The sequence below is a fragment of the Cyanistes caeruleus genome, chromosome 5 (assembly GCF_971803275.1).
Source record: "Cyanistes caeruleus chromosome 5, bCyaCae1.hap1.1, whole genome shotgun sequence".
Taxonomy (NCBI): domain Eukaryota; kingdom Metazoa; phylum Chordata; class Aves; order Passeriformes; family Paridae; genus Cyanistes; species Cyanistes caeruleus.
In genome coordinates this window covers 37,423,827-37,450,253 of record NC_141705.1, presented here as the reverse complement: position 1 = coordinate 37,450,253, position 26,427 = coordinate 37,423,827, and the positions used below count along the sequence as shown (strand labels likewise).

General features: G+C 36.5%; 1 protein-coding gene across 6 annotated transcripts in view; it reads left to right on the top strand.

Annotated features, from left to right (window-relative positions):
• The window catches only part of CLCN3 (Cl-/H+ antiporter 3), a 62,204-nt gene extending 36,082 nt beyond the window's left edge, over positions 1–26,122 (top strand). For 3 of the 6 annotated variants that reach the window (XM_086890363.1, XM_086890362.1, XM_023924958.2), the window contains 12 exons: positions 2,773–2,930; positions 3,860–3,959; positions 5,539–5,726; positions 6,366–6,488; positions 7,806–8,012; positions 9,558–9,638; positions 10,874–11,419; positions 15,397–15,583; positions 16,614–17,012; positions 18,767–18,983; positions 21,283–21,358; positions 23,015–26,122. In XM_086890363.1, the coding sequence (XP_086746489.1) occupies positions 2,773–2,930; positions 3,860–3,959; positions 5,539–5,726; positions 6,366–6,488; positions 7,806–8,012; positions 9,558–9,638; positions 10,874–11,419; positions 15,397–15,583; positions 16,614–17,012; positions 18,767–18,983; positions 21,283–21,358; positions 23,015–23,173 (2,441 nt within the window). In that variant the 3' untranslated portion in view covers positions 23,174–26,122. The remainder of the gene's footprint in view (positions 1–2,772; positions 2,931–3,859; positions 3,960–5,538; positions 5,727–6,365; positions 6,489–7,805; positions 8,013–9,557; positions 9,639–10,873; positions 11,420–15,396; positions 15,584–16,613; positions 17,013–18,766; positions 18,984–21,282; positions 21,359–23,014) is intronic. The other 3 variants (XM_086890365.1, XM_086890364.1, XM_023924960.2) reach the window with 1 other exon arrangement.
• Positions 26,123–26,427: the final 305 nt, after the last annotated feature.

Sequence of the window (26,427 nt, the reverse complement as noted above, 5' to 3'; positions counted from 1 at the left end):
TATCTTAGATACAGTGCATCAGATTTTGTAGAGATGTCCTCTTCATGGTCCTCTAAGGATGCCTTTCTACCATGCTCGCTGCTGCCTGTTTTCTCACTTGGTACAAGATTACAGCTATTCAGCTATTGCATCAGGCACTCATGGCAGCTCTTTCTTGGTGTTCAAGAAAAGCTCCTCTTTAGCTTCTTATCTTCTGTGCCTCTTCTTCATCATACAATAATCACTTATATCCCAGTCTTTGGTGTGCCAGCAACTGTTGGCAAAATAGGAACTTGACATAGTTTCAGTGGGAATTTTACTTTATCTATGGCAGTGACCATCCTTTGTAGTCTAGTCCAAATTCTGCTATGGGTTAGGTTCAATGAATATAGTGCCATCTCTGATGATGGCATCCCTGATAATCCTGTGGAGGGAATTCCAATTTAGCACCTTGTGATATGCATAAAATAACCTGTTACTGTTTGTGATACATTTACAATCTCAACTTTCCTTTGCCTTCTGTGGCATAGAGTTGCATGCTCCTTGTAGTTTGATATTGCTTCATACATAGCAGGGCATAAAACCAACTCCTCCAGAGCAAAGACAATCTTTTGCCCAACTCTACTCACTCAGGTTCAGGAAACTGTGTGATCACATTGTAAGATTAATAATTAAGCTGTGGGTGAGGTTAATTTATGTCCCCTTGCCTTGCCAAAAGAAGCTGTTCTCATGTAAAAATAGTATTTTAATAATGTATTCTGTTTCTGTCTTAATTTTGAGAGCTAAACTAGTTATTACACTGTGAATTCTGTATCTCTTCCACAAGATCACCTTGCCCTTTCAGCTAGCCAGACATGTATCTTAGACTTCTAGTTGGGACAATTGGAAATGGCAAGAAAATTGAATCCCTTATCTTAAAGCAATGTTTTCACAATCACCTCTATTAGCAAATCTGATTTAAATTGTTGTTCTTGTTAGCCTTTTATTAATGGAAGCATAGGTAATGCTTTGTTAAGACTGTCTTAAGAGAGACTAGCAGCAGCTTTGGGAAGAGATTTACAGGGCTTAGCTATGGGAAATAGATGAGGGGGACTTTAGTATGGCATAGATTGGGGAAAAAAGTATTAAGCTAAAGATGGCACCCATGCTCCTGTAAGAGATTGGTGTTGGTGTTATTGGGGAGCTGTCTGCTACATTTGCATTGTCTTCTGTACTTTTAATCTTTATACAATTTGTAAAAATAGTTGTTTGCGTATCTTGAAAATTACTGATTACATTTTGTCTTAATATGAATTTTATATTATTTTCTTGTTTTGTCTTTTACCACTAAGAAAATGTCAGAAATAAACAATGTATTGTATAGTAGGCGTCAACCTGACATCTTAAGCAATAGATGACTGAGGCACCACTTTGTTCAGAGTGTAATGCCAGGTTCTTCAAGATCTTAGAATTCACATTTGTAAAAGGAAATGGCACATTTTACTTATGTATAAATCTAATTGTGAGTTCTTGTGAGGGCTTGGGCTGGTGAACTCAGCATTTGTAGCATTTGGAAGTTTACAGGTAGGTCCTTTGACAAGCTTTTTGTTTGTTAGTTTTGGTTTTTTGGTTAGTTGGAAATTTCTGTTGACAATGCCAAGAAGCTTAATTAAAGAAGCTTGGAATTAAAAAAAACAATCAACCAACCAACCAACAACAACAAAAAAAACCACCAAAATCAGCCAACTAAACAAAAATGCACAAAAAAACCCCCCTCAAAACCACAAAATGAAACAAAAAACCCAGCTTAAAAAATCCCCACTTATCTAAACATCCAAGTGTCAATCTAGTGAAATGAGTTCTGGTGTCTGTCTGAACTAATAGAAGTCTTGGTCAACTTGAGCCTACGTCTTTATGAATAGAGATTACTATGGTGTGCCATATACTGTTGGGCAAATTATTTTGTTCTTAGACAAGTGAGAACTAAGAAAAAAAGCCAATATATTACAGAATTTATGAAATTTGAAAGCTTAAAAAAAGTAAAACTTTCTTTATTCACTTTTGAAAATGGAAAAATTCTCAGTATCCCTCTTGCTCTTCTTATTTTGATCAGTGCAGTAAATATTAGTGGGTCTGTTGCTTGTGAGGAAACTAGCTAGTGATGGCAAATTAGCAGAAGATACTTTCTTTATACAATATTTCAAATTCTTCATGACTGAGGACTGTTCGTTGATTCACCTGAAAAAAAAAACCCCAAACAAAACATGAGTATTTGTTTGGCTTTTTGTTGCTTTTTAGCTGCACTTACAATATGTTAATAGTGTATTTTAGGTTTGGTTTAGATGTGTGGGAGAGATTGGTAATCAATTGAATGTGTATTTAGAAATAACCGGTAACATATGAAGGTACTGTGAACTTTCTAGCTAATCATCCTTGCTTTGTTTTTGTACAAACATATTTTCCTCTGGTAGTTCATAAACTGAAGTAAACTTCAAGTTAATTGTGTCAAAGCTGTTCTTTTTTCCCAGTTGTTTCTATTGAAGTTTTTCTGGACTCTGTACACAAAATGGAACAATAGGGTGACTGGGACATTCCTATTTCACCAATGGAAACACAGAGTCACACACAAATTTAACTTACAGCTGAATGACAGTAAAAAGGAGTGGCATGCAACACTGAGAGACCTAAATAACAATACAATATGCATATTATGAAAGGTGTCTTAATTAGGTGTCCAGATTTTTTTTGTGCTATGAGCATAGTGTGACTACTTGTATCGTAGAATTAATTTATTCCTGTGTTTCTCTGCTGCAGGAACTCATTATACAATGACAAATGGAGGAAATATCAACAGTTCAACACACTTACTGGACCTTCTGGATGAGCCAATTCCTGGAGTAGGAACATACGATGACTTCCATACCATTGACTGGGTTCGAGAGAAGTGCAAAGACAGAGAAAGGCATAGAAGGGTACTTGAGATAAATAACAATACTTTTTTGGTTGGATGTTGGAGTTAAGGCCTGATTAGTAGCACATACAAATACATGCTGTAAATTTGTACATAGTTACATCAGTTAGAACAACTTGAATATTGTTATACTGTTTAAAAAGTACTGCTTATTTGGATACCTCCAGTCTTGCAGCGTTATTAAAACTTGGAAAGGAAGCAGGAATTTGATAGAGTGGGAATAGGTCCCTGCCACCCAAATACCATTTTTAAAGTACTGCATTTTTTGCATGCTAGTATATTTAAGGCTATTTTCCAGTGTAGATGTATTTTCATACTGACTGTAGATGCTTTTATTCTGGCACAAGTGTGTCTGTGCCACTGCAGCTGCGTGCACAGAGTAAATAAGAATAATGTAAGAATAGCAACTTTTTCAGTACAATAACTTCACATGTCATTATTAATAGTTGTCTTGGAGTACCATAGGGTAGTTATCCAATTACTTGTTTTATTTTACTCTTATTTTGGTTTTTAGTCTAAAGATAAAGATGTTTGTATTTGAAGTAGAAGTTTTGGAATTTGAGTCATATGAAATAGCTTATTATTAGTATGCTAACAGTTTAATTGAGGTTCAAAAAGTCTTTAGTCTGTAGGGGGAAATAATGTTACAATTCACGTTTTAGGTGCATGCCATAGAAAGTAATCACTTATCCTAATAATATATTTCCTGGATTTTAATTATTTAAATTAAGCAAATATATGTTTCTCTGTCAGTTGCTCGATGGCTGATTGATCTATGCAAAGCACTAAATACAAGCAGAACACTTGTAGTTTCAAGAGAGTTTATTTGCCTGCACCTTGCATCATGCAATTTGTCATACTTCCTTTTTTTTTTTCATTATTCATCTTACCCGAATACATACAACTCTACATACTGATTTCTCTTTGCAGATTAACAGCAAGAAGAAAGAATCAGCATGGGAGATGACAAAAAGTTTGTACGATGCATGGTCAGGATGGTTGGTAGTCACATTAACTGGTTTGGCATCAGGTAAATGAAAACAAAAAGGATTACTTTCTTATATTTGTCAGCGAGTATAGTCATTGTGTTTTTCCTCTGTTCTCCACCAACCTAGCTAAGAGCTGGTTCAGTTTACTGCACCAATTCCGTAAGGGAAGAAAAAAGTTGTCTATCCTGATTTACATTTTGAGGTGAGGGTTTACTGATCAAACGGGAACCAAAATCCTCACTGAATTTAGAGAGAGTTTCTCAAGTGTTTTTGAATTTCCACCTACTAAACTATCAATGTTCTTTAATTCTGTAATTGAGATTTATGTTTTTCCTTTCTGTAAAATTTTGGTTTTTACCTGTAGGTTTTCTTGTGAAAATGTTGCTTGTAAAAGTAGCTCTGGTATGTGTGTAGTTTTGATAAGCACACTTCCTTGTTAAATATGTGTTTATGGATAAGTGAATGCTAGCTATGTGTTTATGTTGTACCTTTACAGACAGACCTTTTTCCAGAGAAAATACTGATTTTAGCAGGTAGTTTGTTGACTGATACTTAAATTCTCTCATTCCTTTTTAACGTATTTTAGAATTAATTTTACAACTAAAACCATCAAATAGTTTGTGGCCCAGCAGTCAGGCAGTGCTGCTCCTTTTTCTGTTGGTTTAGTTTGAGGTGACTAAAACCTGCAGGAAGGAAAGGCCACAAACTTTGTGCCCAGTTTTTTTAAAAAAAAATATTTCAAACACCCATATTAGATTAAATGTTAAAAAAATTAGTTGTGGAGTAAGGCTATGCCTATTAAAAATCATGGTAACAGTGTAATTACTGCTTAGGTATATACATAATCACTTTCACAAATCACATATAAATATATATGCAAAGTTTGTAACGTATTTATATACTTCTGGATGCACAAACCAGGAATGTATAATTACTGGAAATTGTTTCTGATCATTTCAGTGGGAACATGCAGTGTCATGTTTTCAACCTCCTAAGCCGCTGTTTATTAAAATTCCTTTATTCTGTTTCTGAGCAACAAAGTGAGCAAATTCTGGCCTTGAACACTGGAAGGGTTTTCAGTCTCAGATGCCTTTTCTTGTATGTCTAGTAGATCTTAAATGGTACAACCTTGAGTTCAGTTACAAGGAGATCTTATATTTATGTGTTTTAATAATTTGATTGAAATTCTGTTCTACTGAAATACTGCTTTTGACATGCCAACACATGGGCTAGAATCCTTTTCCACTCTTTCCAGCAGGCTTGGTGATATATAAACTGCTCCATCACAAAAAAAGTAACAGTTCTATTTTTACTTCTGACTCTTGGTTTCAGTGGACTTCAAGTGTTGGAGAACTGTGGTATAGGGAAAAAAAAGAAAGAAAAAAAAAATCTCATTTAACTTGAGAAACATACAAAGTACTTAATTCTTCAGCAAATACTAGTTATACTGTAATGGAAACAGGATATAATCCTGGAAATCAGTAGTATATTAAATGTCTATTTAATTAAGTTTACTGTAATCACAATGTACATCAGTTAACAGAAGCACATACCTTCGTTTTAGCTATGTGTGTTATTTCTTTTTATCAGAGCATTAAAACAAAACTATTTCTGCAACAGGGGCATTGGCAGGATTAATTGACATAGCTGCTGACTGGATGACTGACTTAAAGGAAGGCATTTGCCTTAGTGCTTTGTGGTTTAACCATGAACAGTGTTGTTGGGGTTCAAATGAGACCACATTTGAAGAGAGAGATAAATGTCCGCAGTGGAAGACATGGGCAGAACTAATAATTGGACAAGCAGAAGTGAGTATTTTTTGATGATCTTGTTCAACAGCTTGGCTGAATAAGGAAAGAAAATAATGGTCTTAAGGTTAGGATTCTAAACATGAATTTGGGTTGTACTGTCTGTGCCATTTTCCAGCATTTGAAATGATTAATAGATTATAGTGTAATGAATGTGTATTTCATGAACTCCAGAGGGCCTTGGAGTATTGCAGATGTAAGGAAGTTATGAGAATATGGAACTGTAAATGTGAGAATTTCTATTGTTGATCATAGCTGTATGTAAATTAAATCAATTTATGGTGTTCTCTAATAACTAAGAATAGATTTGTTTCATTTTTTCTACCACGCTTTTTAAATAAGGAAGATTTACTGAATATTCACTAGATTTTAGCTGCTATTAGCTATTAAAAAACATATCAGTTTTTTCTTTTTAAGATGAAGTGTTAGGACACTTTCTACCTTTTTTAACCCAGTCTGTGCTGATTTGCAGTGTTTCATGACTATGCTTTTCAAACAAAACTCTGTCTCGGCAATAATTACTGTGCTTCAAAATGTGTGTATAAATGTACCTGCTGCAGGAGTACATCTGGATTATTTTAAGTAGTGATTTTGCTCTAATGTCAAATCCATTTTCTGACTTCTTGTTTTTGCTTTTAGGGACCAGGTTCCTACATAATGAACTACATAATGTACATTTTCTGGGCATTGAGCTTTGCCTTCTTAGCAGTTTCTCTGGTGAAGGTATTTGCTCCCTACGCCTGTGGCTCAGGGATACCTGAGGTGAGGTCTAACTAGCATATATATATATATATATATATATATCTAAAATAGGTGTTTCATATCAATATGTAGATTAGTGCTGCCTTAGTGAGTTGGGGGAAGGCAAGAGGATGCACCTTGTGTCTTTGGAGAAATACATTAATACAAGCATTCAAATTGAAAACATGTAATTGTGCTAATTGTGTCTGAGAAAATATCCCTAAGTTAAAAGGGTCTCCTGAGTTGGTAAATTCTGCTTCTGTCAGGACCACTTTTTAAGGAATTTGGATTAGTACACTTCTGAAGAATGATTTCCAAACCTCCCCTAATCCCCATGGTGATAAGAGAGCAGTGACTCATTGACACAATATGCATGGGTCGTTTAATAGAGCAATCAGTCTTTTGTTGCGATGGCTTTTTTGCCTTAACTAGCACAAACCAATGGATGGTCACAACGTGAAATGTGTAATATCCTCAATAACTTACTGTTCATAATTGCTGTCTGCTACTATCCACAGAATGGGAGAGAAAAATTTAAAGTCAAATCAGTTCTGGTCAGTCTTAATTCTTCAGTTTTTCTGTAAATACTCAGGTTTTTTATCCCCACTGTTTAAGCCTGGAGTAGTTCTATGTCATTATTCCAGAAGAAATTCCATCTTAAATTGCTTTTCAAATCCAGCTATCTTTACTTTCTAGACACAGCTGCCCAGTGTTTTGTGTACAGCCTATTTGTGGACATGTTGTCCTATGATAGCTGTATATTATTTACTCTATATGGGCATATTTTCCAGGGTAATATAGCATTCTTAAGCACAGTAATAGCTTTGAAAAGTGGCACATTTTTCCTTGTGGAGATAGGCTGATCTTTTCCATCTTTGTGTGAAGAAATCTACTGTTGATTTTTATGCAGTAACAGTAAAGCATGAAGAGAGAACACGGGTGATATTGGTGCAAGTTGAGATATTGCTAGAATGGTAGTAATGCAATGATTTTTGCAGTTTTATTTTTCCTTTGGAAATTTTCTGCCTTTAGCTCAATAATTTACATCAGAAATTACTGAACCCAGTTTTAGAAACTGCTGCTGATTAGTTTTTTGCTAAATGTAATTGATAATGTAATTGTATGTTACTATCCTATATAACTATATAACTTTTAGAGTAAGTTGCAAGTAAGTAGATAGACTCAGTGTGGCAATCTGAATGATGAATGTTTTAAAGTGTGACAAAGTTAGTCATTTGAAAAGGCTGGTTTTGAAGTTCTGCAGCTAAAATTAAAGGATGAATTATTTTCTGAAAAGTGAAGAATGCAGTAACAGATACAGTTTTTTATTTCTTCCAGATAAAAACTATTTTGAGCGGCTTCATCATTAGAGGTTACTTGGGAAAGTGGACTTTGATGATAAAAACAATTACTTTAGTCTTGGCTGTTGCATCAGGTTTGAGTTTAGGAAAAGAGGGTCCTTTGGTACATGTTGCCTGCTGCTGTGGGAATATTTTTTCCTACCTCTTTCCAAAATACAGTACAAATGAAGCTAAAAAAAGAGAGGTAAGTTCTTGAAAAATCATTTCCAGAATTTACTGAATATTGGTGCATTTGATTTGTTTAAAAGATGGAATTTGTTCTCTTGGACAGTGTTTAGTCATTACCAATAGTTATTTATTATGTTAAAAACAATGTATTATCCCCAGCATTCTCACAGGTAAATAATTTCCATGACAGAGTCAGTTTGTATTTTTTCCACCTCAGAGATCATTTGATTTTATTTAAATTCTTTCTGTACTTGTCTCTACATTTTGGTAATTGATGATTGTCTTCAATTGTGAGGACAGCAGAGTACTCTGAACCCATGAGCAAAGTGTTCCTGGTGACAGCATTGTTTTCTGCCCTGTTTCATTTTGCTGTTGTCCATGAGAGTGTGGTGGGTTGGTGCCAGCCAAGCAGTTCTCTCACCCCTCTGTGCTGGCAGGACAGCAGGAGAGTAAGATGAAAAGCTCAGAGGTCAAGGTGAGGACTGGGAGATTCTTCACCATTACAGGCCAAACAGACTAGTCTTGAGAAAAGTTACTTGACGGCCGATAGTACAGTAGTGAGAAATGAAAACAAAACTAAATGTATCTTGCCCCCACAGTCCCTTCTTGAAAGACTCAGCTTCACTCCTAACTATTCTATCCCAAAGTGTACAAGGGGATACCTTGTCTCTGCTGCTCCTTACTCTTTCTCTGCTCCAATGTGGGGCCTCACCCACTGGAGACAGTCCCTCACAAATATCTTCAGCATAGGTCCTTTCCACAAGGTACAGCCATTCAGGACTGCCCCAGCCTGGATCACCTGCTTCTTGCAAGAAACCCCTTCTCCTACTTGGGCTCCTTTTCTCAGGCCATGGCTCCTGCCAGGAGCTTGCTCTGGCATGGGCTATGGGGTGAAGGTCTGCTCTGCCATGGTCCTCCATGGTCTGCGGGGAAGCAATCTGTGTCACCTTGGGCTTTGCCATGAGCTGCAGGGCAATCTCTACTCCGGCCTCCTTCTCTCCAAAGTAGTTCTTAGATACTCTCCATCCTTGTCACCAGCTTTGCTTCTCTCCTCTGGATGCAGCATAGCCAAGGACTTTGGTGTTCTTGACATGTGGGGCCCAGAACTGCACAGAGCACTCAGGGTGAGGCCCCCCAAGGCTGAATGCAGCAGGACAGTCACCTCTGTTGGTTGTCTGCTCGTGCTGAGCTTGATGCACCCCAGGATGGGGTTTTTCCCTCTGGGTCCCAGGGCAGCCCCTGCTGACCCACACCGAGCTGCTGCTGACCAGCACCCCTGGATTTGTCTTGGCAGAGCTGCTCTCCAGCCACTCCTCTCTGAACTTAGACTTGAGCCTGGTGTTACTTCATCCTAGGTGTGCAGCATTTGGACTCATTAGATTTCATCCCATTAATCACTCTTCGGGGCCTCAGACTGTCTAGATCCTTCTGCAAGGCCTCCTGTCCCTCAAGAGCGTTGGTGGCATCATCAGCAAACTTAGCTTGTAGCTGTAATGAGATTCTGTTGTTCATGTTTACAGCATAGACTGCAACAAACACTCTCACCTTTATTCTTTTCCAGGTGTTGTCAGCTGCCTCAGCAGCAGGAGTTTCTGTAGCCTTTGGTGCCCCAATTGGTGGAGTCCTTTTCAGTCTGGAGGAGGTATGTCAAGAGATGGCACTGAAGAATAAATATTTTTTAAAATCTCTCTTTGTTTAAATAATCTCAGACTCCTTTAAGCTGCTGAGTCTCTCCTAAGAAGGAAGTTTTTTTTGAACCCTTATTTCAAAGCCAAGAGTCCTGTTACCAGCAAACTCCTAAAGATACTTTTTCCTTTTTTTTGAATGAATGTCAGCTTTACTTTATTCTCAATTATTTTATTCTGGAAAAGGGTTGAGTCTGTTTATAATTATAGTTTACATATAGATAAAGACAGCAGCTTTTAAGTCTAGGAGTTTATTCTGAAAAAAAAATTTAAAAATAGGGCTCTAAATTTTTGAAAAAGGCTTTAGAAACTTATTGGACAGTTTTGTAAATCAAGTTTTTAACCATTACTTAGAGCTTCAAATACTAAACACAGTTGAATATGATAATTATTGAAAGGATAAATATACTATAAAACTTAACTCCAAAGCAAGCAAATTCTCTTCTCCAAAAAATGCTTTATGCATTTATTAAACACATTAAAATTGTGTTTTAATTGTAATTTTCAAAATATGTAAGAATGTTATTTCTATCTGTGGCATTTTTAAAAACAACTAAAACCCTAAAAATCTCTGAATTGAAAAGTAGGGAAAATATTCTTCCGTGTATTATTTTGTTATGTTCTTCGGGGATTTTGAGGAATTCCTCTGTTGCCAGAAAAATGCAGAAGAAAACTGACTCAAAATTCAAATCAGGCTATGTGGGGCTTGAGAATGACATTGCATGTTCTGTTTTGAGGCCTTTAGTTTGGTTTTTTTAATTCGTTTTAATCATGCTTCTTAATAAGAACAGATCTGCAAGAAACCTTTAAATATAGTTGAAAGGAGATGAAATATTATCAGGAAAACTAAAACAAGAGAGTGCAGCTAGTACAACCAGCTAGCTCTGGTTCTCATGAAGGCTGATAAGAGACAAAAAGCAGAGCAGCTTCTAATCATAAATTGCAGTACATCATTTCCTAACAGATTTAAATGAGCAGTGGTTTTCAACATTGCTGTAGTATTGACTTAAAATCTGAGTTGTTGAGCTTTTTAAAAATGTAGAATCTGCTAGAGTGCCAGTGCTCCCAGTGATAGGAATAATTTTATTTTAGCTTATACCATATGAGCAGCAGTATTCTAACACATGCATAAACCGGTCTTGCCAGGTTTTTAATTGAATCACTAATAATTCTCTTGTATTGTTTCTTGCAGGTCAGTTACTATTTCCCACTGAAAACTTTATGGAGATCGTTTTTTGCTGCTTTAGTAGCTGCATTTGTTTTAAGGTCCATCAATCCTTTTGGTAATAGCCGCCTAGTTCTTTTTTATGTGGAATATCACACTCCTTGGTACCTTTTTGAACTGCTTCCTTTTATTCTTCTGGGAGTATTTGGTGGGCTCTGGGGAGCATTTTTCATCCGAGCAAATATTGCATGGTGTCGCCGACGCAAATCTACAAAATTTGGGAAGTATCCTGTCCTGGAGGTTATTATTGTTGCAGCAATAACAGCTGTGATTGCATTTCCTAATCCATATACAAGGCTCAACACCAGTGAGCTTATTAAGGAGCTCTTCACAGACTGTGGGCCATTAGAATCCTCCTCGCTCTGTGACTACAGAAATGATATGAATGCAAGCAAAATTGTAGACGATATTCCTGACCGTCCAGCAGGCACTGGAGTCTATTCAGCTATATGGCAGTTGTGTTTAGCACTCATATTTAAAATAATCATGACAGTCTTCACTTTTGGTATCAAGGTAAGCATGAATGCAGTTAGTAGAATGTCTTCTTTGACATTCATTTGATCATTTAATTATTGCCTTTCTCATTTCCCATCTCTCAAAGCTAGAAGCTTTGTTTATTTTTTTCATGTTATTTATTTTAAAAAAAGGTCTTTTTACTTTTGGTTTATATTAATAAGCAAGTTTTGTAGTCAACAGTATTAACTTTAATTTAATTCAGAATAGCCTTTTGTTCATCTGAATAGAAACGTGCTAAATGCAGTAGGGACCAGTAAGTGTGTGGATGGATGGCTGTTTGTATGGGCCTGATTAAACAATAAGAGATGATGCTAAAATTTCCAAGAGCAAAGTTCAGCATAACCACTCAGGTTCCCTAGTCCTGTTACTTGGAAGAAGAATAGACTGTATCCCTTACGCCACTCATTGATGGTAATTCTTATATCCACTGTCCTCACTGTTTTTACATAAACGTAATTACTGCGGATAGTAAAGAGAGATGATGATTTCTTTTGCTGTATTTGCCAGTATTGCATGTCATGAGGAGAAAGTGGGCTTTGTTCATGTGACTGTCATGGGAATTTTTTTCTCCATTACAAACTGTAAATTTTGGTTTTCCCAGTTGTTTCATAGATCTGTTTTGGAGGTGGCTTCAGCTTCTCCCCAGTCTGTGGCTGTTTTCTGAATGATGATGTATAACTGTCGTGGCTTCATCATTTTCTGTCTTGTCAGGCTCCCTTCATAATTTTTTGCAAACTACTTAGCAGGATTTGTGTTTAAATTTGCCTTAACTTTTCTGTGTAAGTTGCTGTTCCATGTAACAGCATGCATAAGAAAACACTTTCTGTGAGGGTGTTTGATCATTGGAATATGCTTTGGAGAGAACATCCTTGGAAATACTCATACCTTGACTGTTTGCAAGCCTGACAGGCTGCTGTAGGTGACCTTGCTTGAGCAGGGGTAGACAATCTGGGGCGGTCATCTTCAACCTCAACTATTCTGTAACTGGTAGAACAGTAACGTCATGTTGCTTTTCTCATATTTTGATATTTTAGAAGATGTTGCAGTTTGTTATTTGAAGTTATGTTCTATATGTTGGTTGGTGGGTAAGAGGAATCTTAGAGTGTGTGGTTTAAATGCTGGTCTTCCTTAAGTCTGTAATTTGGACAGTGTTCTGTGATGTGACTGCTTCCATCCGTTGTTTAGTTCTGTATTCACTTACTGTGTTTCATTTATACTAGGACATTATTTAGCCATTCATGTGTTTATATGCATCTGGCTCTTTTGCATGGGGTTGTCACTACAAGGTCACACTGCATATTACAATTCACTGGTTTACAGAATGGGAGAGCTTATACTTCATTTGGGTTTGGTCATTTTCTCAGAACTTCAGCATGGTGGAAATATTTTTGTGAAGTTGTGAGAATATATTTATTACTTTGTTAATAGGCAAGGAGTCCTGTTGCTGTCATTGATGGAACTGTGCCACATGAATTTCTTGGAAGCTTTAAAGCATGTTGGTTAGTTAGAATTTTAGCCAGGATCTGGAGAACAGGATGTTGCTTTAATGATACTTATTTGCTTTAGGCTTTATCTCTGCAAAAGAAGTAAATTCAAAATAGAAGAAAAAAAAAGAAAATAAGTAATATTACATTGTCATTTAAGTCATTATAAAGGGTCTGGTGGGCTCTGCAGGTCTGTTCCTGGAGCTGTAGCCATCTACAAACACACATCTTCCCCACAGGAACTGCTTTCCTGTGAGGTGAGCAAAGCTACCCAGCTGCTGCTAGTGGGGCAGAGTGATTCCTGCTGCTATTATTGCTGTGGACCAGGAGGCTGATATGGCAGGGGATTGGCATTTTTTGGTTTGTTTTAATTTGGTTTTTTTTTTTTCTTTTCATGCTTTTGTACCTATATTACACTACTTATTATCAGTAGATGCATTACTGTGTCTAAAGGCTGATCAACAGGAGGGAAGGAGTTACGGTTTTGCCTCAGAACATGACTGTTACACAGCTGCATTACCAAAGCAGTGGAAAGTTGTACCCGTATCCTAATCCTTGCTTCTTCCGAAGATGACACATGTGATACAGAACAAATCTTTTTCTCTGGAGTGTTATTTGAGCTTGCTCAGTAGCAAGACCCAGAGAAGAAAGCTGAGAAGAGGGAAAACTTAGCTGTTTTCACTTGTTACTCTCTGGGAGGATTCCTCTCCCCTTTATGATTTTTGATTCATGAGCTTATGTGAACAATGGACCTGTAAAATCATAGAGTTAGACTTGTAACCATTATCTGCATATGATGGGAAGAAGAAAAGGTCCCTAAAAAGTTATATTACCAAAGGACCAGAAATAATTTGAATGCAATTTCCACACGGAGACTGAATTTCTGTGACATATTGCTAGCACAGTAGGATCTGAAGCAGTTTCAAAGATTTATTTAGTTACTTTTTTATTGGAAATATGGGATTTTTTTCAGGGCACTGTTGTACTTTTCACCAAGAAAGAATTTCACTGAGTAAAAAAAATTTGATTTTAGCAGTTAGGAAGGGGCTTAGGTGCATAATTAATTGTGGGAAATAACAGCAGTGGTATAAATGTGCAATTTGAATACTAGACTAAAATGATATCATTGAATATTACCTCTAGAAACACTGAAATATTAGGTAATTCAGTGTAGGAATTAAGGATTATTAAACTTTTTCTCAAACCCATGCAGTTGACTGTCTAACACAAAGTTTGTTTTTCTGTGGTTTGTTGGCTAGAAGTCATCTTTGCAAACACAAATATAGACAAAATATAAGGTAATAATGATGATGATAAGATATATTTACTTTTCCTTGGTTTGTTGTTAGAAATCTTCTTTGCAACCATAAATACAGACAAAATATAATAATACTAACAACAACAACAATTCTGAAATACATTTCTGCACCAGCTATCGAATACCACAGCAAAAACCTATAGTTTGGAATTCCACCACACTTACTTTTCACAGCTGTACAGTACAAGAGAAGTTACATGATCTGTCCTTTTACAGCAGTAATACAATATTTAATTATGTTACTTCAACAAATGGGATGAGGTGCATTTAGACAAAGTAAAAATTCTATTCCTTTTTTGTAGTCACATCTGTTCATCAGTCACAGTATAAAATATTTTGATGTTAACAACTGCTGTGAAGAGAAGGAGCAGGCATTTACAGTTTAATGAGACATTTAGGTACCAATATGTTTTTGGAAAGATTATCATCATAAGGAGAAGAAAAGATACGCTACAGTTTCTTTATATGCTGATAAAAGCGAATTTCCAATAGTATTTTACTAGGCCATGGCTGTGTGACAGAGCTTTAGTTAGTAACAAAAAAGCATTTTAGGTAACTAAAATGACAGTAGGAGCTTCTTTTTTCTTTAACCTATTGTTTACCTACTATTTGCAGTTGGGATTATCTTGCCTTTTTCTCTCTTAGAGTGTTTAGCATTCTATATACCCTCATATCTATAAGAAACAGCAATAATAGTACAAAGCCTCTTTTAAAAATCACCTGTTTAGTTTATGGCAGTGTCAGGGAGCAGTTTAGAAAGGCAGTCCTGTTTAGTAAGTGAATGTTGACTCTGAGGAACATGAAGGAATAAGGGAGACAGGAAATTTTTCATTATGATTAGCATTGCTCACACTGGACATGCACATGGTAGAGAATTGTGCTTTTGGCACTGAGTCTCATTTGAGGTCCTGTATTGGTGGTAGATTTTCTCTTAAACACAGTAAGACATAAACAAACATGCACATAAAATGGTTTCTGCTAATCAGGTCAATCAGAGATATTGATAGCATTCTGTTAAGTTCTGCTGACCTTCCAAGGTCGCTTTACATGGTTTTAACCTGACAGGTTGAGCTTTTGCATCTCTTTCAGAATAAAAATATAAAAAATCACTTGTTAAGTGATGTGTCAGGTATGTTTCCAGCACCATGACAACAGTTCTGTTTTTGTTGCAGGTTCCATCTGGGTTGTTCATACCTAGTATGGCAATTGGAGCAATAGCAGGAAGGATTGTAGGAATTGCAGTGGAGCAGTTGGCTTACTACCATCATGACTGGTTCATTTTCAAGGAGTGGTGTGAAGTTGGAGCTGATTGTATTACACCTGGTCTTTATGCCATGGTTGGTGCTGCTGCATGCTTAGGTAAATAAAATATGACAATAAGTATCTGATTTCTTCATATATCAAAATAATTATTAAAAAAAATGAATGTAGATATAAACTTGTGCAGTTTTGGAACATCTATTTATAAGATCTTCCCTCCAGGATAATATGTTTGCATCTCTACATATGACCCTCAAATCCTTGTGATCTAAGGAATAATGTGAAATCTGAAATGATGAGAAATGAGAAAATTTTAGTAGTGTTTACTTTCTCTTTTTGGTATCAACAGATGTCCTTACTACATTGGTCAGAAAAATCAGTTCCTTGAAATGTATGATGTAGAGCATTTACAGTGTCAAGTACAGTTAAAATTATTAGCAGGAAATGGTGTGATCTGCTGCTACATCTACATGAATTGCAAAAATGTTCTTGAAATTCTGGTTTTTAATAGTGCAAATTGAATCACTCATGAATGCACTGAAAGACATTTCATATTCTTTTATTGAGTGAAGCTATGGCATCGGAAACCTTAGCAGAAAAAAATAGCAACAAAAGAGTAATGTAATCCTTTTCTTCTGTTGTCCAAGAAGGAGATTTCTTTTCATCAGCTTATAATTCTGTTTATCTTTTAAGATTAAGCAACAGCATTAAATTCCTAATCCTTTCGACAACATAGCTGTTGATTTGCTACCTGTGACTTTTTTGCATCTGTTCTATTTTTTTTTTCAAATTCTTATCTTACTGGATTTCTTTGTATTTCACAGTACTTTTAACCCTGATGTGCTATGGAGATACAGTTTTATTCTTAGTTTACGTTAAATAACTGTACATATTTTCCAATTCCCTTTATTACCTCCCTTTCTGTGAATTTTCCCTAAAACTCTCTTTTTCACTTCTAAAAGTTTTGTGTTAATTTTCTCTGTCTGCTTCTGTTGATATTACACAGAAGGATGTTTGTTAGATGATCTCTCATGTCAAGATTGTTTGTAGATCTCAACAGGAAGGCAGAAAATTCTAAAATCATTGTTACCTGATACTCAGATGTTACTGGCTATCATTTTCCTTGCAGGTGGTGTGACAAGGATGACTGTGTCCCTGGTAGTTATTGTCTTTGAGCTAACAGGAGGGCTGGAATATATTGTGCCTCTAATGGCTGCAGTCATGACCAGTAAGTGGGTAGGAGATGCCTTTGGTAGGGAAGGCATCTATGAAGCACACATCCGACTGAATGGGTATCCTTTCTTGGATGCAAAGGAAGAGTTCACTCACACAACACTGGCTGCTGATGTGATGAGACCTCGGAGAAGCGACCCACCTTTAGCAGTTCTGACGCAGGATAACATGACTGTTGAAGACATAGAGAACTTGATCAACGAAACCAGCTATAATGGTTTTCCTGTTATTATGTCAAAAGAGTCGCAGAGACTAGTGGGTTTTGCTCTAAGAAGAGATTTAACTATTGCAATAGGTAATTAACTTTCAGTATTGCATTATTATCTACATCAGTTTAATATGTTTTATATTATTTTATATTTTAAGCAGAATTTACTCTGTATGTTTCTTGATTTAAGTATTTGATGATATATTTTCAGTAACAGGCTCTGAAATTAAGAAAATCCTCATTTCTTTGTCTCTGTTGCAAAAACAAAAGTTGCCATGCTAGAGTAGGTCAAAACATTATCTGACCTGGTAATTTTTAGTTTTCTGAGGCTTTTGATAGTATCTTGTTTCCTCAAGTAATGCTATACTAAAATTTGTCTTCAAAATTGAGTAATTCTCATTTTTGACCATCAGTATTCTGTGAGAATTACTGTTCAAGTCATTTTAAATGTATATCCTATTTCTTTCTGACAGTGTATTATTTACTTTAATTATAACAACCAAAGTTGTATTATGGAGAGATAAGTGCAATATTAAGTATTTTAGGTTTGTGTTTTTTAACCTGTTTGTGTAATGGGAAGTTTGTCCCTGAGCACATGAGCACGCAAGCCCTGTTTGGGACATCTCTTTATGTGTGAATGTTAGTGCTTGTGTGATACTTGTGACAGTGCTTTGTGCACTGACAAGAAAAATTCTGTGGATTTTGAGGCTACTGTCATAACCAAAGGAAGAAATACACTGTTACATAAGAAAATGTTACAAAACTGTAACATTTAGTGCATGAAATAAGTGATAGAAGTTGCATCTTAAACTACTTTTTTTTTATACATAACTCTTAAACAAACACAACTGAGAAAGGGACAGAAGTCTCCAAAAGCTTTTTTGAAACATGTTTTATGAACACTGCTTACTTCAGTCATATTTTTGCCTGTATGTAATGGTATTACATTACCTAGGATGTATATGAATATACAAAACTTGGAAATTATTACCAACACCATACTGGTTTAAGTTTGCATTTACTTGAGTAGATGGAGGAATAGCAGAACATTCTTAGAGTACACTTTCACAGGAAGACTCAGTTCAGCTGCTGAGATTATACAGTGAAAGTTGTTTAGTCTTGGGTTGTGTCTGTTTTAAGTCATTGTGCCCTGGCAGCCAGGAGGGCCAGCCCTGTCCTGGGGGGCATCAGGCACAGCACGGCCAGCTGGGCAAGGGAGGGGCTTGTCCCACACTGCTCTGCACTGGGGCAGCTTTGCCTTGAGTGCTGGGAGCAGTTTTGGGTGCCAGATTATCAGAGGGTTATAAAGCCACTAGAGATCATCCAAAGGAGGTCACTTGGTCTGTTCAGCCTGGAGAAGAGGAGACTGAGGACATACCTCATTGCAGTTACAGCTTCCTTGTGAGGGGAGGAGGAGGTGCAGGCACTGATCTTTTCTCTGTGGTGCCCACTGACAAGACCTGAGGGAATGGCTTGAAGCTGTGCTCAGGGAGGTTTAGTTTGGGTAATAGGAAAAGCTTCAGGAGGCTATCAAGTGAAACTGGCTTTTACCTGGCAGTTTCTTCAGGAGCTGAGTGTTATTTTTTTAGCCTTTCCACCACTTTATAGTAAATAAAAGTTACTGGTGTGAGAAAATTAGTTGAATAATGACTAAAGCTGAATGGCATATGGCTTTTGTGATTTTTGCACAACCACTTCCTGGGAATAAAGCAGTGGTTCTGGAAACGTATGTGAGAGCCTGGTAGTGTTGATTGAGCTGTCTGTCTGCACTAACATCTTACTCCAAGAATGTAAATTCTTCTTTCTCTGCTGTTTTTTCTCCTTCCCTTTCTTTCTTAAAGAAAGTGCTAGAAAGAAGCAGGAGGGGATTGTTGGCAGTTCCAGGGTATGTTTTGCCCAGCATACCCCATCACTTCCAGCAGAAAGCCCTCGACCTTTGAAGCTCAGAAGCATACTTGATATGAGCCCTTTCACCGTGACAGACCACACACCAATGGAAATAGTAGTGGATATTTTCCGGAAGCTGGGTCTGAGGCAGTGCCTTGTAACACACAATGGGTGAGTAAAGTGACAGCAATGCTGTGCATTTTGTCAGATACAGTAATTTTTGCTTCCAGGATCAGAGTATTTGAACCAGGATATACACCAAGATCATGGTATTTGAACTCGTAAGTTTGGTATTGCAACTGAGGACCCCAGCTGTTCATTAAGAATGTGCTGTGCTGTAGCACCTCTCAAATTCTTACACCTTCCTTGTATTCCAAGTAAGCCAACAGATGGTTTCAGTCATTTCATGATGTTGTGTTAAAAATCTACTGCCATTCAGCAAGCTTGGTCTGTGCAGCTTGCTTGTGGAGGAGAACAATGTGTCTTGCAGAAATTTAGTCTTGTGTGCTGCACAGTCTTAAGGCCTGTATTTCCTGGTTATTATCTATGTTCTGGCAACATGCAGTGTATCAGCAGTTACTGAACATCTACAAATACTGGGTTGATAAAAGAGTAAAGGAGAAAATGATCCAGTCAGTATCTCTTCTTCGGAGTCTAGTGATAGTGATTACCACCAAGCTTTTGTTTTTTGGAATACTAACAACTAAACTGCTGCTAGTTCTGGAACTTCAATCTGCAACTTTTGTTTCTACAATTCAAAATATTTCAGGAAAGTAATTTTAAGATTTAGAATGTTTGTAAATGAGACTGTTGGGAGTTGTCCTGTGATTATCTACTGAATAAATCAGCCCCCAGCATGGAAACTAAATGTTCATTGTAATTGCCTCTTATCTAAACTGCTCCTTGTTTTTTTTTTTTACATGATCTTTTTCTGTGCAGTGGTTCCTTTAACATTCTGCTTTCTTGTATCTCTTGAGTTAAACAGTTGACATGCAACATCGAAACTCCTACCATAGTATCTTGCTTTCCCTTTAGCATGTCTTTTAAGGTACCAGGGGAGTGAAATGTTGTCGGCTCATTCATGTTTAGGATTGATCAATGTCCTTGGGACAAGAAATCTGAAATGACTGGGACTTTCGTAGTTTTTCTGTGGGCAAAAAGACTGCTGCTGTATGTGGCGAATTTTTAAATATTTCATTGGTTTCCAAGTTGGGGTTTTTTTCAGGTGTGTTTTAAAACAAATTTATTTAAATGTTCTCCTGCCTGTTTGTTTTGTTTTTTCTTTCTTCAATGCATCTCTGTGTGGAATGGCAAGTAGTGTTTCCAGAAGCCTTTCTCTGGTAGGGAAAGGGCATAATTATCTGACACTTAGAAGTTAGTGTGGGCATACAGTTATTCTTGTTTTGGGGAGGGAAATTGGAATCAACAGAACATCACTGAAAAATATTTACTGTAGTAATTTTTGTCATAGTTTCTGTTGTTGATTGCTCAAACATTGACACTAAAATCTTCTCTAAAGAAAGTTTGATTGTGCAAAGCTATATCAAGCTCTACTATAAATTTCTAACTATTTTGTGATAAAGTAGCAGGAAGTATGGCTGGCTTTAATATTTATTTTATCCTACTTCAGTTTACAAATTTGTGACATTCCATGAGCACACTGTCCATTACAAGAAGAGCAGATCATAAATACTGGTACTGGTGGTGTTTAGCCATGGCATATAGCCTTGTGCACATCAAGGACTACTTCATATTTTGGCTGGCAGATTTCCTGCAAACTGAACATATCTGTTTATAAAGCCTTGCATCAACATACTGGTTCCAATCCAATTGGATTGTACATAAATTAGTGCAGATGACAGAAAACAGAGCCTTACTCCTCCAAATTTGTACCAGAATATCCAATCCAGGGAGTTGCTCTTGATTTGTCCTGTCATGAATAAGAAATTTGTCTGAATTTATCTGTTTCTAAGGACATCAGATAGCTCAGCTCTGTAGGACAGATTCAAACCTCAGTTGCTATGACTTTACATAGTTATTACTTTGGCTTGTTAAAATGTGAATAATTATCTGTATGTGTGAGGAGAAATAACTATTAAACAAAGGAAATACGAAGTAGATTTTTGTTTCAGTGCCTTTAAAACCTAAAAATATGTGAATTTAGGGGTAAGAGATATAGTTTGCTACCCTGATGTGTACTGATACGATAAACATACTGCTCTGGGGTGGTTGAAGAGGCAGTTGTGTTCAGCATTTTGGGAGAAAAAGGAAGAAAGGAAAAATCTGGAAAAGGGTACTGACTTTCAAATAAATTCTCATTTGATTATCTCATTAGCTTTCCTGCAACCATTCTTTTTTTTTTTCTTCCTTTTTTATTTTTTTTTATTTGCTCTAATTCTTTTTCATTATTAGAACTTTTTTTTTAATTTGATTTCACACACAGTTATTAGCATAACATAATCTGTTGCAGGATTGTCTTGGGGATCATCACAAAGAAGAACATATTAGAGCATCTCGAGCAACTAAAGCAGCACGTCGAACCCTTGGTGATTAGATATATCAGATCTCATAATTAGACACATTAGAAGTCAGGAAGCATGAAACTTGTGAACTGTTCAGGGCTTTTACGACATCGGCTGAACAATGAAATCTTCTTATGCTCAAAATTTGTATTAAACATAAAACAACATACGCAAAATCCTTTTGTAGAAATGAAGCTGTAAATGTGAACATACTGTTAGTCACAACATTAAAGGAAAGTGAACAGTAAACTTTCTGATACTTGTGTTGTTGAGATCACATCGATCCAGCTGGTTGATCTCTTGAATTCCCCAGGTGGGAAGGTAGGCAGCTAGGAATACTTTTTCCCTGCCTAATGCATATTACGATTTTCGTATATGCCAATTTATTTTTCTTATTTGGACAGCTTTAAATAGCTGTTAAATAGCAAAGTATCACATCTTTTGAGAAGCAAAGATAAGCATGTTTTAATTGCACCATTAGATCTTCCCTGTAATCTCCCCTTTATCAACATGATTTTTAAAAAATATTATTTTTAGCAAAGTCCTGTGATTTTATGTGAAGTCTGTGATTCTGCCGCTGTTACCTACAGCAGTCAGTGTACTTCTTTACAAAATGTGCAGTGATACCAGCCACCAAGTGGCCTGCCACTATGTTGACTGTTGACTTCAGAATCTAGATATGGTCTTAACCATGATGTTGTGAACTAACCCCTTAGATAGGTGGTACACTTTGTCTTAATTTGGACATGGGTTGCTAGTTCCATGTCTACTAAACATACCCAACATGTTTAGCTGCTTATGTGCAAAACATGCTAATTATGTTCTCATTTTATGCTAATATTTCACAAGTATTTCATGCGTCCTTTAATAAGACAAATTGAAATGTACTAACCAGAATAACAAGGGCAGCAGCTCATTCATTCTGCTCTTTGCTTCTCTTGTGATATTATCCTTTTGGACAGTCTCACTCTATTTGATGTTTCACAGTTAGTTTTAAAAGACCCTGTCATAAGAGCACAGTATCTAAATTGAAAATTGAAGATTTTATTATTCACGGTTTTTTTTCTAAAGCCATGAACTCCAGAAACTAATTAATTGTTGTTTGTCATACAAAACTTTCATGGCCAGTACAGAGTGCTCCTATGAATATATTCAATCCCAGCCAGTGTGTTAGACTGGGAGGATCCTTCTGGTTTAAAAAAGGAGGGGAGTTTGATTTGCTTGGTATGGGGCCATCAAGCGGTACATCACTTCTGATGGCTAGGTTGGAACATGCCTCCCTTATGAAATGGGATCACTGTCACTTCTCTTTCATATCTCTCTTTTCTTTGTCCCTCTTTGTTACTTTTTTGTTGGCATATGCTAATCAAAATTTGATTTTTGTAGAAACAAAAAGTTAAATAAAAATTGTAATGGGCTCCACTTGTATGACTTGTATTTCATTAAAATGGACTACAGCTGTCAGAGACCATCTGATACGGTGTCTCAGCATTGCTGTGTTTTATCAAACTGGTGGTTCCTCAACATTTTGATAAATAAAATGTTTCTTGTTTAAATAAGAAAATCAGGCTGTTTACTTTTGCTCTATTCCTGTCAACAAAAAGGACTTGGCTACAGATTTGTTCCACTTCATTATTTTCCTGCTTGGATTAATATCAATCTTCCATTTATCCTTTTCAGGCGCCTCCTTGGCATTATAACAAAAAAAGATATCCTCCGTCATATGGCCCAGACGGCAAACCAAGACCCCGCCTCCATAATGTTCAACTGAAACCCATAGCTGAGGAGAGAGAGGAAACAGAAGAGGAGGTTCATTTGTTGAATAGCACAACACTTTAGTCTGGGGGAAACTTCTAAAATCAGAGACAAGCTGGGTTTTTACATAGCAGTGCTGCTGGCAATCAGGAGTCAGTCTGGGGGAGTGTGTGGCGAGGAGGAAGGCTGATGGGAGTGTGGGAAGGGAGAGCTGCTGTCCTGCACTGGATGCGTCCCGAGACATCAGGTCTGCCATGATAGTGCAGTAGGTGAGCTGTGCAAAATGGTGCCATTCTCCAGCCCAGCCTGGTACTTCAGCATTGAAGAGATGTGTTATTAATCCCTGTTTCTGGAGGGATCATTCTGAATTGAGCCATCTTGTGGAGACTGACAGGTCTTGCCCTTTTTACCATTGAGAACTGTTGTGTTAACTCATGAAACGTATTAACTATTACTCGTCACCTTTCTACATTCCAGAAGAGCTTTATTTCTCTCTCTCCTGAGCCGTAACAAAGTCACTTTAAAATTGGTGTGCCCTTTTGAAGCAGTTGTTTCTCATATTGAGATGTACTGTGAGTTACTGAGGTGTGACCACAAGAAGGGAGGTTTTTCTTGTGCCATTAAATGTGTAAGTTTGTACATCACAAAATGCTTGTGGCAGTGCAGATCCACTGCAACAAAACCAGATTGAACAGGTAATACTCTGCGAGAACCATGTGAGACTTCTTTCAATCCGTGTGCTGTCATGGTATGAGAAAACTAAAACCAGATGAAACCAGTATTTAAAAGAAAAATACTGGTTTTGCTGCAGAAAATATCGATAATGTGACCTGGTCTTATGCAATTTTTGTATTATCAAACACACTATGATATATACCAATGTTGTGCAGTATAGGGAAAAATACTGCTATTCTACTAGTTTAAGAGCTGGAACAATTCTGTATACGTGTATCTGGTAAAAAAAATGCATGCTTCAACACTGGAGAATTTTTTTCCCCCTGTAAAATTTGAGAATGGTCATTTTTATTTTTTCTTCTCCACAAAAGATGTTCCACTGCTGACATGGTAGGAAGAAATGTAACTCATAATTTGCACTAAATGTATATTATTTTTCTTGAAGTTTTACCATTCTTTATTTATATTTGTATAGATTTAAAAAAATCTATTAAATATGAATCAGTTAATATCTCACATAACTAATTACCTTTTTAATGTGATTTTATAGAATAATTCATAATCCTCTGCAAGTAGTGGAGGATTAGCAAATGTTTACAACTAGATGAAGGGTTTCAAGAAAATGGCTTCTTTATGATCCAACATACATACAAGCTCATTTTCAAATGTAACTTTCACTGCCGTTACCTTGGATTTCCTTTTTTCTTTACTAGCAGATAACTGGAACACTAATATTAGGATTTTATTAAAAAAACAAACCTGCAGGGTTTTAAAACTAAAGTTTTAAAAGGAGAAAGCAGCTATTAGATTGCTTTTGACTCTTCTTTTCTCCCAAGCTTATAAAGGTGTAAATTATATGTAGTCACACCTGAGCAGCAGGGCAGAATTGAACCCAGTACTTGAAACTTTGGCAGGACTTTAAAATTCAGCAGCAACACACACACACACTTGGAGGTGAACTGACAGACCCCTAACTTCTTTGCAGTACATTGTTTTGTTTCCTATTCATTTTATCACACCATCACCAGAACTGCACGCAGAGAAAAAAATGACAATATGCTATAAGCCTAAATTAGGGAGGGAAAAAATTTAAGAAACGTGGCTGACAAAAATCCTGTTTTGTAATGTGGGGTTGGATAAAATTTCTTTCTTTTAACAATTATGCTCACAAGACTGCAAAAATGGCAAGAATATAAACACTAAAAATCTAACATAATAACCTTAAATATCTCTAAGGCATTCATCACAGTTACCTCAAACATCTTTATTCACAAAGTACTCAGTATGATTTTATCTTAAGTACAATAACACAATGAACCAAAATTCTGGCACTTTTGATGAGTTGCCCAAATACGGCTGTGCTTAAGTAAGTGCACTGTTAAATTTTAACTGATTTTTCCTAGTAGAAAAACTGCCATCTACATTTTATCATCTCACCTCTAGCAGCAACTGGAACCAGTACAAAGTGAAATGTGCCAGGGGGATCACAGTGATCAGGCCCTGTATTAAAAACAGGTTTGGAAATGAAACAGGGAATTGGGCGATGTAAAAATGGGAGTATGGCAACAGCCAGCTGTACTCTTCCATGTGAAGTCAGTGCTACTTGTTAAAATTTTGTTCTGTAATATTACATAAGCCTGAAGAAGAGCAAACTTGAAAAAGAGCAGGATTTGGCCCATTGACAGAAGGCAGCTCTGGAAGTTGTCTGTGACACTGATTTCTGTTTTTTTTTCTACAGTGGAAGAATACAAACTCACTACACATAGAAAAATCAGTTTAAATCAGTTTGAAATCTCTGCCATGTCTGATGTTATTGTAAAACACTGCTGTGTGTACTGTATTAACTTGCACCTAATTCTAGAGACTGCTGTCTGAATTAAAATACAGTTTACACTCCTGCTGTGTTTCATTTCTGTGTGGATCCTGAGTGCTGCACATAAATTGTGCATCTCTGTTTACCCTTCTTAACCTGCTAAGCTTTCCCTGTTGACATTTAAAATGTCTTCTGGTAAACATACAGTAGAGGTTCTGTTAATGAAGTATGTGTGCCTGTGCTGTGCAACAAAAAATTTCTAACGTGAAACTTGCAGCGCCTTACTCAAGCTACTAATTTAAAAAGAAAAAAAAAGGTGGTGGATGGGATGGGAAAGTGTCAGCATTTTTTTATTTTTTAAATCATTCAGATACTGGCTCATGAAGAATGCATTCTTTGTTAATCTGTGATGTTGCCTAGAGCTGTATTTAATATTGATCTTAATGTTTTTATTTATAATAGTGTGGTAGAACTGCATATCATTACAGTAAAAATTCTCATTACTGTGATGATTTAATCAAGCATTAAAAACTTCTGTATGACCATTTACTGTTCTGTCATGTTTTCTCATTGTTTTCACAAACAAGATTTGTGTTGATTTTTTGCATTTCTTTTCCCTGAGAGAAAATTAACATATAGGAATTTTACATATAAAACTAGTAAGAAGATTTGACAAAAAGAATGGAGTTTAGGAGACGCAGTATTTGCACTGCCTGGTATCCAGTTGCAAATCCATAGCCAAATCAACCCCATCAAACCAATCTGCCTTAAATGTTTATTTTAGAAAAATACCTCACCTAAGATTTTGATTTAATTATAGAATTAAAACAAAATATTTGATCCTTTTATT